The sequence below is a fragment of the Rhinichthys klamathensis genome, unplaced genomic scaffold (assembly GCF_029890125.1).
Source record: "Rhinichthys klamathensis goyatoka isolate OS25496 unplaced genomic scaffold, OSU_Roscu_1.1 h1tg000446l_1, whole genome shotgun sequence".
In the NCBI taxonomy this organism is placed as follows: Eukaryota; Metazoa; Chordata; class Actinopteri; order Cypriniformes; family Leuciscidae; genus Rhinichthys; species Rhinichthys klamathensis.
In genome coordinates, this window is record NW_026606941.1 from 1,750,830 (window position 1) to 1,765,170 (window position 14,341).

A 14,341-nucleotide genomic window follows, 5' to 3' on the forward strand; every position below is an offset into this window, starting at 1 on the left:
TACATTAACCACGTTGTTTTTAAAATGTTGTATTTATGTACAAGGTATTAATTTATTACACACACTGCACACATTAAAAGCACTGTATTTTGTTGATTTTAGCATCAAGATGTCAGAGATTCACCATTCAGCTCACAAAGTCTCAGAGATCTGACAATAAAAAATGTATAATAACATTTTTAGCTTTTAGTCAAAGCCATAATTGTTTCCCATGAAAATCATTCATTTCCCATATACTATGATTAATGCTGTCAAAAAAACATTTAAGAAAATATTCCTGGGAATAAATGGTATAAATTAAGCTCATAAAAGTTACTGTTTCTTTGAAACAGAGGGGATGTCACAGTCAATGGCGCTGTGTGATTTCCTTGAGCTTCATCTGCTGTTCAATCATCATGTCAAACTCCTGTCTTTCTCTAAAACGCAGTGAAAGAAAAACAGATCAAACAGATGCAAGATGCAGTTTTTCAAGTCAGTTCAAAAATACTCTACCTGTTACTAAAGCACGGCCCTCTGCGATACTTCTCCTCTGCCTTCTCCAGGGAAAGCTTGTGGACTCCAGCAATGGCATGGATAATAGCCTAGAAAGCAAAACGGTCCCTGAAACATGGCTATGAATGATGCCGGAGCATGGTCAGCTGAAAATATTATACACTACCATTCAAAAGTTTGGGGGCAGTGAGATTTTTTTTTTTTTTTTTGTAATTAATACATTTATTCAGCAAGGATGCATTCAATTGATCAAAAGTGAAGGTAAAAACATAATAAAAAAAAAAAAATCAAACCAACCCCAAACATTTAAAAGGTCGTATAAATTACAGGGTTAGTTCACCCAAAAATGAAAATTCTGTCATCATTTATTCACTCTCAAGTTAGTTCCAAACCTAAATGCATTTCTATCTTCTGGAGAATACAAAAGAAGATATTTTGAAGAATGTTGGAAACCAAACAGTTGATGGGCCCCATTGACTTCCATAGTATTATTATTTTTTCCATACTATGGAGGTAAATGGGGTCCATCAACTGTTTGGTTTCCGACATTCTTCAAATTATCTTCTTTTAAGTTGACAGAATTTTCATTTTTGGGTGAACTAACCCTTTAAGTCGATTACCTCAGGCAGGAGCACATCAAGAATAAGCCGGATCCGGTCCACCTGGATGTTTTCTAGGCAGGTGTTTATTTGAGGGGCGGTATCGCAGACTTTGTTCAGGTAGCGGTACACCCTATCAACCTGCTCCTCATCTTCCAGATAGACATCAACCACTGGGCGAGAAGGCTTCTGGAGGGCTAGCATCCATTTAGATGTCTCGCGACCGCTGATGACTGCCTGTGTGCACCAGACAGAAGGGTTAGTTGTGTGCATACATGAACCTGTCTCAATTCATCAACATAAATGTATTTATGAATATATCAACACAAATCGTACCAGTAAGCGGTTTTCTACTTTTTGTCTGATGATAAAGTCAATCAACAACTCATTGGCGCGGTTCCGTGCAGCCTTGGATCGGTCGGGCAGCACTTTCTTGGAGAGGAGCTCATCCTGCTCTTCCAAAAGGATGTCCTCCGTGTTATTATCGGAGTTGTCACACTCTTCGCCCAGAATCTCCTGACTGGGGAAGGTCAGTACAGATTTCTTCTCAGAGTACTTCCTCCGCACTGGGCAACCTGGGATCATCAGATCAAAGGAACATTCTGTTAAACCAGCAGTGGTGAAGGAGGCTGACCTGATTCATAATGAGGTTTTAACCTGGTTTACACTGATTGATTTAAAAATTTTAGTCAATTATCATTAAAAGTATCAATAAATTAACTGATTAATTGTTAAAAGTTATTACCACAAAACATGGAGTACTACAAATACCATGTTCATTCATCTAAAATATGGAAGTATTGGTATTTTCCTTTTAATAAAGTTTTAAACTGCAACATTTATATTTAATATGAACATAATTTGTTAAAATTTACCATTCATTTATTATTTATGTTAATAATGTAATATTAATGTACAGATAAATTTGTCATTTTATTCATCATTAAAATATGTATCTACCTCGCTGTGCATTATGCATGTTATCTCTTTTATTTGTGCTAATTATTGTTTTACTAACTAAATTTCATTGAATTGCATCTAATGACAAAGTGTCTTAAATCTTTAAATTAACAACAATCATCATAAAATTACAAACATTTTAGATGAGCGTGAAAATATATAATGAAAGGAAACCTACTGATGTCAGCGGCACAATATTCGATGAAGGAACCAGAGAAGGATCCACATCCTGCCAGAAAACATCGGAATTTAATATTTGAATTTCACTTTTTTTATATATCTTTGATGAATATTTTTATCTTTTTGTGTTATTTCACAAGCAAAACCTCAGTACATACAAATAGAGCACTGTGTGAAAAAGTGGCTCAAATTATATAATTTCATATTCCTGCTGTGCATATAAAAGCATATATCAGTTGATTACATTCACTGCACACTATTACCGTGACATTATTTAAAGCTGCAGTCCGTATCTTTTCCTCTTTGTCGCCATCTCTCTGTTCGAAATCTGTAACTGCAGTGATTCGCGGAATTATTATCTTTACGTGGGTTGTAAATCGGCATGAAACAGCGCGGATGAACACAGTGCTTTGAGGCGAGTGCTGCTGTCAGTCACCGCGCTGTGTGGATACTGTCATACAGAATCACAGATTCACGTTTTGAAAGTTTGACCAACATAAGAATTTTCATAAGAAAATGTCTTCTGAACAAGTAAGTAAAATCCATTTTTGTTCTGACCAACTAGGGGGGAAAAAGCATTCGACATGATAAGCTTCGTTAGATTTAATCAACGCGATTTACAGCAACCGTGCAAATTATAGCCTACTTTGTTCTCAAATTGTTCATGTTAACAACATCACATCAGCATTGCGTGACTAATGTTAAATTTAATGTGTTTTATGGTTAGCAGCTACCTGCGTAGTTCAGAATTCATATTCTCCATAATAGCAAAACGAGAAAGGCACAACAAAGAAAACTCCATAACTGTGTGAATTAAGAAAACGTACTGTTACACGATTGAACTATTGAAATGTCTTACTTGTTCAGCAGAAAAAAGCTGTCTCTTCTTCCGTTTTGAACCCCTTCAAAACACGGAGTTCACGCACTTTTCAAAAGCCTCGCCGATGTTTAAATCCTTGTGTTCGCATGAGACAGTTTCTTTCTCTAGCCACCTTAAATCCGAAGTACGAAGTCTTTTGGGTTTTATAACTGCTGAATCTCCAGTTGATGTTACTCCTGTTTGTTATCTTGGCGGCATATCTCGCCATAAGGGGGCACTGTTGTGGGGGTGTGGTGAGTAGCACCTTTCTTCGGTTGGCGAAGAAGAGTAACTTGTGTTGGGGGTTGTTCCTCGGTGTACATGAGTGACGGAATAAAAAGAAATGTGTTTCAACTAAACGTGGAGTTATCTTACGAACTAACATTGGTAGCAGAGGATGGCTGCTAACTACAGGGTTCCACCAACGTTTTAAGAAGGAAAACCCTACGAAAGCTGGAAGAATGAAGTCAACATTTGGACCAGAGTTACCGATTTGGAAAAAAAAAAACAAGCTCTTGCCGTCGCCCTGGCGCTATCAGGAAGGGCGCGGGATACGGCGATGGAAATTCCGGTAGATGATCTAAATGAAGACACTGGAATGACCACCTTGTTAGCGAAACTGGATGCTTTGTTCCTTAAAGAGGAAAAGGACAGGATCTACGATGCTTACTCAGATTTCGACCAGATTATGAAAGAAGCGAACGTGTCCATGACGGACTATATTATTGATTTTGAACAGCGCTATTCTCGGATGAAAAAGTACAACATGGAGCTACCCGACGCAATTCTAGCTTTTAAGCTTTTGGATACTGCGTGTTTGGATGCGACGGATAGGCAGTTGGCTCTAACTGCATGCACTGACTTAACTTATGCCTCGATGAAGTCCGCACTGAAGAGAATATTTGGCCGAAAAACGAGCGCAGCAGCACAAAGTATTAGCCAGGAGTCCGTGTTTGTGACAGAGCAGCGACGGCAACAAAGCGCTCATCAGAAAACTCCACAGCCCAGTACTAACCCGCTAGATAAGTACGGACGGCGATCGAAATGTGCAGTGTGCCAAAGTACATATCACTGGGTCAAAGATTGTCCGCATAAAGGTGAGAGTGTTAAGATTACAGAAGATAAAACTGGCATGGAAGAGTGTAATATTACTCTGTACACCAAAGAATTACCGACAGATGCAGAAATATTCATGACCGAATGTTTTGGCTCAGCAATAATAGACACTGCTTGTACTAGGACAGTCTGTGGACAAGAGTGGCTTGACAACTGCAGTACTGTGTTACAGAAGAAAAGTCTAAAGATGATGAAAGAAACAGAAGCAGAAAGTCACAGGCCTTTCAAGTTTGGAGATGGAAAAGTAGTTTACTCAGGAAAAAGAGTCAAAATTCCTGCAAAGATTGGCAACATGAAGTGTAATATTGAAACAGAAGTGGTACCTGTAAACATCCCCCTGCTTTTGAGTAAGACATCATTAAAAAGGGCAGGGACCGTTCTGAATATGGAAAATGACAGCGCAGTAATGTTAAACCAGCCGGTCAAACTAGACTTTACAAGCTCTGGACATTATTGTGTGAACATTGTGGACAATGAAAATAAAAATCCTGCTCACTCTGATCAGATATTAACAGTTGAAGATGAAATATTGTCAATCACAGACAAGATGAACACAAGTGAGAAAATAAAAGTTTTGGAAAAGCTTCATAAACAGTTCGGGCATGCCTCTGCAGACAAACTACAAAGACTGATGAATAATTCTGGCAACAAGGACGCAGAATGCCCCAGCCTGTTGCAAAAGATCATAAATCAATGTGAAGCGTGTCAGAAATATTGTAGAACCAAACCAAAACCTGCTGTCGGATTACCACTGGCATCTACGTATAATGAAACAGTTGCTCTAGATTTGCACGAGCTTGAGCCAGGGGTCTGGTACCTACACATTATTGACCAGTTTACTCGTTTTAGTGCTGGTAGTGTCCTCACCACCAAGAGGGCTTCTGAAATTGTCAAGCGTTTTATCCACGATTGTATCAGTGTACATGGCCCACCGCAAAAGCTATTCAGTGACAATGGTGGCGAGTTTAATAATGAAGAAGTGAGAGACATGGCCGAGAACTTTAATATTGAAGTTAAGACAACACCTGCCTACAGCCCCTGGAGCAATGGGCTGTTGGAGCGCCATAATCAAACCTTAACTGAGATCATAATGAAAGTGAAAGCTAGTACTGAATGTGACTGGAGCACTGCAATGGACTGGGCCTTGATGGCAAAGAACTGTATGCAAAGTGTCCATGGGTACAGTCCACATCAGCTGGTGTTCGGGCAGAATCCTAATCTGCCCTCAGTGTTAATAGACAAAGCACCGGCTCTAGAGGGGACTACCAAGAGTGAATGGGTTGCTAAGCACATTTCAGCCCTGCATGCTGCAAGAAAGGCTTTTACAGAAGCTGAATGTTCGGAAAGGATACGGAGAGCTCTAAAGAAACAGTTACGGCCCACTGACGAGCGATACGAACCTGGAGATAAGATTTATTACAAACGAGTGGACTGTCCAGAATGGAAAGTGCCTGGAGTGGTCATCGGACAGGACAGTGCAGTTGTTTTTGTCAGACATGGAGGCACCTGTGTCAGAGTGCACCAACTGAGGTTAAGAAAAGTTACTCATGAAAATGAAGAGCCTCAGATTGTCTCTGAGGAGAATAACCAAGGACAACGTACAGTGGACATCATTGAAGAAGAGAAAAATGTAGAAAACGCAGAGAATGATCCTTTACCTGCTGTTGAAAATGCAGAAGCAGAGAGATCAGACATTGGAAACATTAACATAAAGACTGGACAAATTGTGACATTTAGAAACCAAGCAAGTGGTGTTTCACAAACAGCAAAGGTGCTAGGATGTGCTGGAAAAGCCAAGGGAAAATATAAGAACTGGTATAACTTGGAGCTACTTGAGCCTGCGGAGGTAGCTGGTAACAGTGAATCAGCAAAACTGTCACAATTAGAGGATCTTCGTGTCCAGAAAGAGGTTCCAAATTCGGATACACATGAGGATGTTTTTGTGACTAAGGATGTGTCTTTTGATTAAGCAAAAGAAAAGGAAATACAAAATTGGAGACAGAACGAGGTGTTTGAAGAAGTTGAAGACAAAGGACAAAAGTGCGTCTCCACTCGATGGGTGTGCACTTTGAAAGAGACTGAAAATGGATTAGTTCCCAAAGCAAGACTTGTTGCACAAGGATTTGAGGAGCTACAAGTTTCTGAGCTGCAAAAGGACTCGCCGACTTGTGCCTCAGAGTCACTGAGACTTCTAGTGGCAGTGTTATGTCAAAGACAATGGGAACTTCACTCAATGGACATAAAATCTGCCTTCCTACAAGGCATGGAGCTGTCCAGAGACATTTTTATCAAACCACCACTGGAGGCCAATGGCACAGGGACACTTTGGAAACTAAGAAAATGTGTGTATGGTTTAGCTGATGCCTCATTGTATTGGTATAACAGAGTTAAAAGCATTATGACTGAAGCAGGAGGTATTGTGTCTAAGGTTGACCCTGCAGTTTTCTACTGGCTTGATGAGGATGCGAAGGTAACTGGTGTACTTGCTTGTCACGTTGATGATTTCATATGGGGAGGTTCACAGCTGTTTTCAGAGAGTGTCATACCTTACCTTAGATCAAAGTTCAATGTAGGTCGTGAAGCTCACAATAACTTTTCCTATGTGGGTGTGGATTTTGTGACTTTGGGCAAGAAGGTACAAATACACCAAATGACATACATTCAGCACCTACAGCCCATACATATCACGCCTTCACGAGCAGCAGAGTCCGCTTCACCTCTCACAGAAGAGGAGAGAGAACAGCTTAGGTCAAAGATAGGTCAACTTCTGTGGGTTGCGAGACAGAGCAGGCCTGATGTCATGATGCAAGTAATTTGGCATCTTGTCTCAAACAAGCTACAGTACAGAACATTAATGAAGCTAACAGGGTAGTCTGTAAACTCAAGACCAAGTCAGTTCAGTTGAACTTTCAACAGCTTGGGAAAGACAGTAACTTAAAGATGGTTACATTCACTGATGCATCATTTGCAAATCTTTCAGATGGGGGTACTCAAGGTGGGTACTTCATCGTTTTGATGGGTGAAAATGGGCAGTTCTCTCCTATTTCATGGCAATCTAAGAGAATTAAGAGAGTTGTCAGAAGCACTCTTGCAGGTGAAACGCTTGCTATGTCTGAGGGGATTGATAATGCCATTTTTTTGTCAACTCTGTTTTCTGAACTGAATGCTGGTTGTACTGTTTCTCCTGTACCCATAATCTGTGTCACCGATAATTTCTCTCTTGTTGATGCACTGAAGTCTACTAAGTTTGTTGCTGAGAAAAGACTGCGTTTGGAAATCAGTTCGATAAAAGAACTGATCCAAACTAAGAGGGTTGATCAAGTGTTATGATCTGAAACAAAAGATCAACTTGCAGACTGTCTTACAAAAAAGGGAGCTTCCTCAACCTCACTTCTTAAGGCTCTCTATGAAGGATGCTGGACTGTTAAGTGAACTCAAGCATGAGTTCCCCCTTCCCTTACTAATAACTAGGGCCGGGACTTTAACGCGTTAATTAATTACACAAAACATTATTTTTAATCGCACTTATTTTTGCACCGCGGAACGTTTCTCACTGGATGAGTTTCGGCGGACCGATTATACTGGCGCACCAACTAGCGTTCATGACGAAGAAGCTGACGAGATCGCTTTGGTTGGCCGGTGGCTGGGAAATGTTGTTACAAAAAACGAACGGATGGACGCGTCGATAAGAGCATTGTTGTGTGCAAGCTATGCAACAAGGAATTCGCTATTGCTATTAGTGTAGTGTAGCAATATGCTATTTTGTTGCAATATGCTATTGCTACACTTAATGGCAAAAATTGCACTGGTCTGCTGGACTTGGTTGAACAAAAATAAACAATATTTTGTTGCTTAAGCTTATGTATGCAGTCATTATTCAATGGTATACTAAAAATCCATGTGAAAAAAATTACTTCTCACAGTTCTCAGGTCAAATATTTATGCGATTAATTTCAATTAATTAATTACAAAGCCTCTAATTAATTAGATAAATTTTTTTAATCGAGTCCCGGCCCTACTAATAACCTTTTGTTATTTTGTTGTTCATATTTAATACACCATGACAGGTTAGCTGGTCGTTTTTTTGTTGTTGTTTTTTTTTTTTAAAGAGAGGGAGATTGTTACTCCTGTTTGTTATCTTGGCGGCATATCTCGCCATAAGGGGGCACTGTTGTGGGGGTGTGGTGAGTAGCACCTTTCTTCGGTTGGCGAAGAAGAGTAACTTGTGTTGGGGGTTGTTCCTCGGTGTACATGAGTGACGGAATAAAAAGAAATGTGTTTCAACTAAACGTGGAGTTATCTTACGAACTAACAGTTGACACTGATGATTGTTGTTTGGATCTTTCTGGATGCCATAAGTTTAATTATGTAAAGTGCTGCAAGAAAAGCCTATACATCTAAACATCTCGTCACGCGCAGTATAGCCGGCTAGCCGAAACTCCTTCTTTATGTGTACGGGTGTGACGTCATGACGCAAAGACATGCTCGAATTTCCCGCGGAAACCCACCAGTACCACTGGAATTAAAATCATTATTACAAGCTAACCGTTTTGAATCTAGCTATGGCAAGCAGAGAGTTTTGACCACTGGCAGAATAAGTTTTTTTTAATATAATTATTTTGAATTATTTTAAACTTAAAAAAGTTACGGACTGGAGCTTTAATCTTGACAACCTATGTATGATTAGAAAGATTTAGGACTCTAGTTTTGATATTTGACCACTATGTGTGATTGTTGAAGTTACAAGTGACAGTAATTTCCTAATTTCTGTCAGGAGTGCATAATCAATCGATAATTATTGATATTTCATGTACAATAAGGCACATACATGCTCCGGTTTATTTGTGTTCGCTACACAACATTAGGGCATTTAGTCCAAAAGTTTGCACATTTGGATAAACATTAATATTCACACATTTGATTCTGCTACATATTATTTTTAATAAATGTTTAAATGTACCCGAGTACTTAAGTTCTTAAGATAAATACCAATGCGGATCCTATAGTCCGATATCAGTTCCAGAGACCAGGTAATAGCACTGCCATACTTCTCTTTTGCTAGGTCCTAAAAGAGATATTAAAAAGAAAATGCCAACCATGTCAATAAAAATGTCTTGTAGTATATGTAACAATGTCTTCTGATGGCAGAAATATTAAAATAGTGAGCATGCACTCTGAAAAAGCTAAATAATATGGCAAACAGTCAAAGAGATGTTACTTTACCACCAAATTGTCATGCTCTTCACAGTTAAAACGTTTTAGATTTCGCAGGGGTACAGAAAACCTACAGATAAACAAAAGGAATTATTTACTATACATACCAAAAATAAGTGAATTTGAGATACTGATGAATTCTTACCCTTTTCTAATTCTCTTTTGGTCGATTAGGTAACAATCAATAAATACAATGCTGGCTTTTTTGCTCTTGTGATTCACACTTTTAACCTGTGGCACAGAGGAGCACACTAGTCATCAACTACAGTCTCAAATCATAAGAGTTACAAAACTGCACAAAATCATATGTTGTACTTACCACTGCTGGCCAGTAGGGATATTTTCTCAGTTTGCACCACACGCATAGTCCCTCTGAGATTGACAAAGGCTCTGGAAATCAAATATCATTGGCCAAATATATCAAAGCATTGGCCAAAAAAACGTATAGACACATAAACAAGGGATTGCTCTCACTTTTATTGTCCTGCTGCAAAAAGCTGGGCAGCTCCTCTTCATCATCATCCTGGTCCTCTTCCTCCTCCTCCTCCTGCATGAAGACAGAGTGGTTAAGAGGATGAGGCTCCTCCTGCAGGCTCAGCTCGATGGAGAGGTCAGAGGACATGGTTTGATCTGCTAGGTACATGACACGACATTATATCATTATAATGACTGATTTCAGAAGAAAATGACAACACAATCATATATCTGAGGCTCTGTTTACACCTATTAACATTAAAAGTGATATAATGTACTTGATGTAAATACATAAACAGACTACATTATATTGATTTTTATGAGGACCCAAAAATTATGTATACCTGATTTCAGTGTCCCTGGCTCCTGGGATTCAATGCAAGGTCTACTTGGAGGTTGCGTCTCAAAGGATGGCTCTCCCTCAGAAGATTTGACAGGGGACGTTGCACTCTTCCTGCAGCGTTTCACTGGTGGAGAGGCACTTAGCTGTTCCTGCACATTCTTTTTCTTGCGACCTCTTGGCCTACCTCTTGGCCTTCCCGCGATTCCCAGAGGTCTGACCCGTCTTGATGGTGTAGCCTCCGGAAGAGGTGACTAATAAGAATACCACATGAAAAATCGTTAAGCCAGGAATTTGTACAACAGTTCAATAATGCTATAATTGCTTTCATAAAAACCTTTATTAGACTGGACACTTTGACTTTCTGATGACTTTGTGGTGTGCAACTATTCTCAGCTCTTTTTGGAGACAGGGGGTGGAGGTCTGAGTTCGGTGTGGAGCTTAAGAGAGGGCTGGACTGGACACAGCTCCGTTTTGGGGTGCGTGGTCTGGAAGTACAATCACTATTAGTGTGGCAGGGGGATAACTCCTTGTGATGACGAGGAGATAATGTAGTACATGTGTGAAGCCCTGTAGAAACATCAGAAGGGGTTTGATGGTTTTGAGGTTTTTTAGAGTGCCGATAATGTGTCCCTTTTGTTTTTGGAGAGCTTAAGAGTTGTTCTGGGCATGAATTGTGCACACAATTGTCCAGTCCATCTGCACAAGCTTTGCTAGCAGCTACTTCTTTCTCATTGGGTTGAACACATTTCTTTTTCCTTCCCTTGTGAGATCTTTTTGAAGTCTTTGATGGGCATTTGGGGGTAGTAATTTTTTGAGGCAACGTTGGCTCAGGTTTATGTGACTTTGAAGACAGTCCATTTATACCCATTAGTTCATATGGTGAATTTTGTAAACAAGCCGATGAGTCAGGAGGAGCACTTTGGTTTGCTTTTTGAGGTTTCTCCTTTTCCTTCTTGGTCGTTCTTTGTCTGCATGATTCTGCAGTATTCAGACCTTGAAATGCTGTGGTTTCTTTACTATGCAAGGTGGAAGCTTTGTCGCTTGAAACAGGTTTAAGTTTAGCAGAATCTTCAGAAATGGTGCGACAGGTCCTGCGAGGATTTCTTCGGTGGCGTGAGGACAAGTTGTCTGCCGAACTCATTCCTGCAACCATTGATGTCTCAGCACATCGGCACCACGAAGGTTGGTCTCATTATGCTGGGATGCAAAGAAACAAAGTGAGGTCTGTTACTCATGTTAGTTGTCAAAAGTGTCATGTACATATATCCAACTTGCCATAAGTTTAGCAAAAGACACATAGCAACTAAGAGTTCGCCAATAAACCTAGTACACAAAGACCTTTTACTGTAAATACATAATATGCATGACTTTATAAGCAGGCTATATTATAACTACCAAATAAATTATAATACATTTCCATAAACTGCATCACAGAGTATAGTAAACTTAACGCTGATCATATTGAGAAATAAAGCCTTTAAAACCGCTGTTAGTTCATGTAATCACCTGGGTTTGTTGAAAATACTGGAACTGACATAACCCAAGTAACGTTACTTTAGGTAAAAAAAAACATAAGAAAAATCAACCGTATAAAAATCGTAAGATGGCAGATACGACGATATACGCATAAAAAGCAACATAAAATAAAGTAACGTTATCTAAAGCATATCAGACGTGTTGACTAGGAGCGCTGTGTATTAGCATTAGCAGCTCCATGGAAAACCAATGTAAACACGTTCAACCAGCGTTTGTCATAGTATCCTAAAAAATCTGCAGACGCATTTGCTACTGTTTCAAAATAGTCAAATTACAAATTGTAATATAAAATGTATGCGCTCATATGAGAGATTGTATCAGAACACTTACTTATTAGATTTTCAGCTGTTTACGAAGCGCTTGGTCGTGATCACGTGATCAGGATTCACGTTTGAATTAGGAAGTTGGTTTGAACGTCAAAAGAACTTTTTTATTTTTTCCCTTTTTCTGAGTGTTTTCATGTTTTTCAAGTTGAAAAATATATTAATAATTATTAAACCAATATAGGAACAATTGCATTCATTATTCAATTAACCTAATTTTAATTAATTAAACACAATAAAATAATTATTCTAATAAATACTGCATTTAATCGAATTTTGAATTACATATTAAATTACATAATTAATATAAACCCATTATATAAACCTATTGTGAAGACATAAATAAAAACAAACAAAACAACTAGCAAAAGTACATGTAGCTTAAAACAGTAATATAAATATTTTTCTGGTATGTCCTGATAATAGGAATTCATTTTAAAAATATGGAAAAAAGTATATATATATATATATATATATATATATATATATTTGTTTTAATCAGTCATATTTCCATGTCCTCCCAACATTCACACAACAACATTATTATTATTATTACACAGAGGCGGACAGAGTACAGAGCTTTGTTACTTGAGTAAAAGTACAGATACCCCTTGCTAAATTTTACTCAAGTACAAGTAAAAGTACTACAGTCAGATGTCTACTTAAGTAAAAGTACTAAAGTACTTGTTTTTAAAAGTACTTGAGTATCAAGAGTACAAGAGTAAATTTTCTAAATATTGCATTAGTAATCTACTGCCACAGTGCTTACATTTAGGCACAGAAACGTCCTACATGGAGTTATGAAAAATGTTAATGTTAATACCTTGGAGAATGTAAAAGGAATTGAAAGTAAAATCAAGTCATTTTCATCTTTTTACCATGTTGCTTTATTTAATTTAATTAATTTTTTGGGGGGTTCCCATCTTTAAATGCGGGGACAACACACACACACACACACACACACACCACATGTAAGGGTAGCGCTGCCAATAAAAAACCTAAAAGCTGTCACAAAGAATCGGCAAAAGGAATGATTATGAATATGTAAAATATAGCAAGGAGATATTTTAATTGTTTATTAATAAACACTTGTTAATAAACAAGTGTTTTCTTTGTCAGTGTCGGCTAGATGAAGTTGACGATGCTGACTCGCGATATTCAGTAGTGAACGCGCCAGAGAGAAATGCACATTTCATTCGGATTACATAAGCAGAGAGCAGTCTGTAGTCTATTTTCTTTTCTTTCGTTTTGAATTTTTCTGTTTAAAAGTAGACATGTCTGTGAGAGGCAAGTAGGCTACCTTATACACTGAGTTTCGGTTCATTTATGAGACGAGATCCAGTTCACGTGCCGGCGCCTCCATTTCTTATCTATTGTCTGCTATTTACTTCTTATTTATTAAACCCAGGCAATTGGTTGATGAAACATTGATTAAAATTAAGATACAATTAATGCAAAACGAAATTCAGGTTAAAGAAAGGTTTTGTGTTTTCTGTTTGATGTCTCTGTGAAAGTTTTAAAGCATTTTTTATGCCGCTTTCAGAGCGCTCACGTCCGTAACGGCGAACACGTCCATAACATTGTTTTTTCCTCATAAATGCAAACCCGAAAAATACAATAAAACAAAATTAATATTTTATGTACTGTGGAGACTGAGCGCCAACCCTTCTTCATTCGCTGGGTAGTAGCCTACTTTGGTTTGCGCAGTGTAATTCACATAATCAGTAAAAATATATTTTGCCTCCTAAAGTTTTTTTTTTAAGAAATCAGAAATCCCTCGTGGCTACGCCACTGCCACATTTGAACCTGACTGTGTTAAACACACCACATACTCAAGAACTTCAAACCAAATGCTTGGCTTACATAAATGTGTAATATAAAATCTGACCATGGAGTTGACTTTGGCGGAAAGCTGAAAGTGATTGCTGATAGGCTGTCCCAATCAGTGGCGCCTGCACAATCCAATCACGTTTGAGAGGGCAACAACAAATTGAGGGTTTCCGAGATTTTTCTTTTTCTTTTTTTTACTTTTTTTTTTTTTTTTTACTCGGGTACTCACGGTTATGGATAGAAATGTATTGGAGTAAAGAGTACAATATTTGCCTCTCAAATGTACTTGAGTAAAGTCATGAGTACTCCCCAAAAATGATACTCGAGTAAAGTACAGATCCCTCAAAATTGTACTTAAGTACTGTACTCAAGTAAATGTACTCCGTTACTGTCCGGCTCTGTTATTACATTATTT

The 14,341-nt window shown here is 38.4% G+C and overlaps 1 protein-coding gene and 1 long non-coding RNA gene across 2 annotated transcripts; both read right to left on the reverse strand.

Moving 5' to 3' along the window:
* Window positions 1-13: 13 nt before the first annotated feature.
* si:dkey-127k13.1 (PWWP domain-containing DNA repair factor 3B) lies at window positions 14-10,419 on the reverse strand (the record flags this gene model as incomplete). The annotated part of the gene is made up of 11 exons (XM_056236442.1): window positions 14-416; window positions 493-581; window positions 1,113-1,328; window positions 1,428-1,666; window positions 2,230-2,280; window positions 9,196-9,271; window positions 9,430-9,490; window positions 9,566-9,651; window positions 9,740-9,810; window positions 9,895-10,053; window positions 10,239-10,419. Coding segments are annotated over 11 exons (1,299 nt in total), but the record flags the coding sequence as incomplete, so codon positions are not given.
* A 12-nt stretch (window positions 10,420-10,431) lies between these two features.
* LOC130071630 (uncharacterized) lies at window positions 10,432-12,187 on the reverse strand. Its single transcript, XR_008804014.1, has 3 exons — window positions 12,104-12,187; window positions 10,572-11,434; window positions 10,432-10,488 (listed from the first exon to the last, which is right to left on the reverse strand). It is a non-coding gene; the product is annotated as an uncharacterized LOC130071630 (long non-coding RNA).
* Between the last annotated feature and the right edge of the window lie 2,154 nt (window positions 12,188-14,341).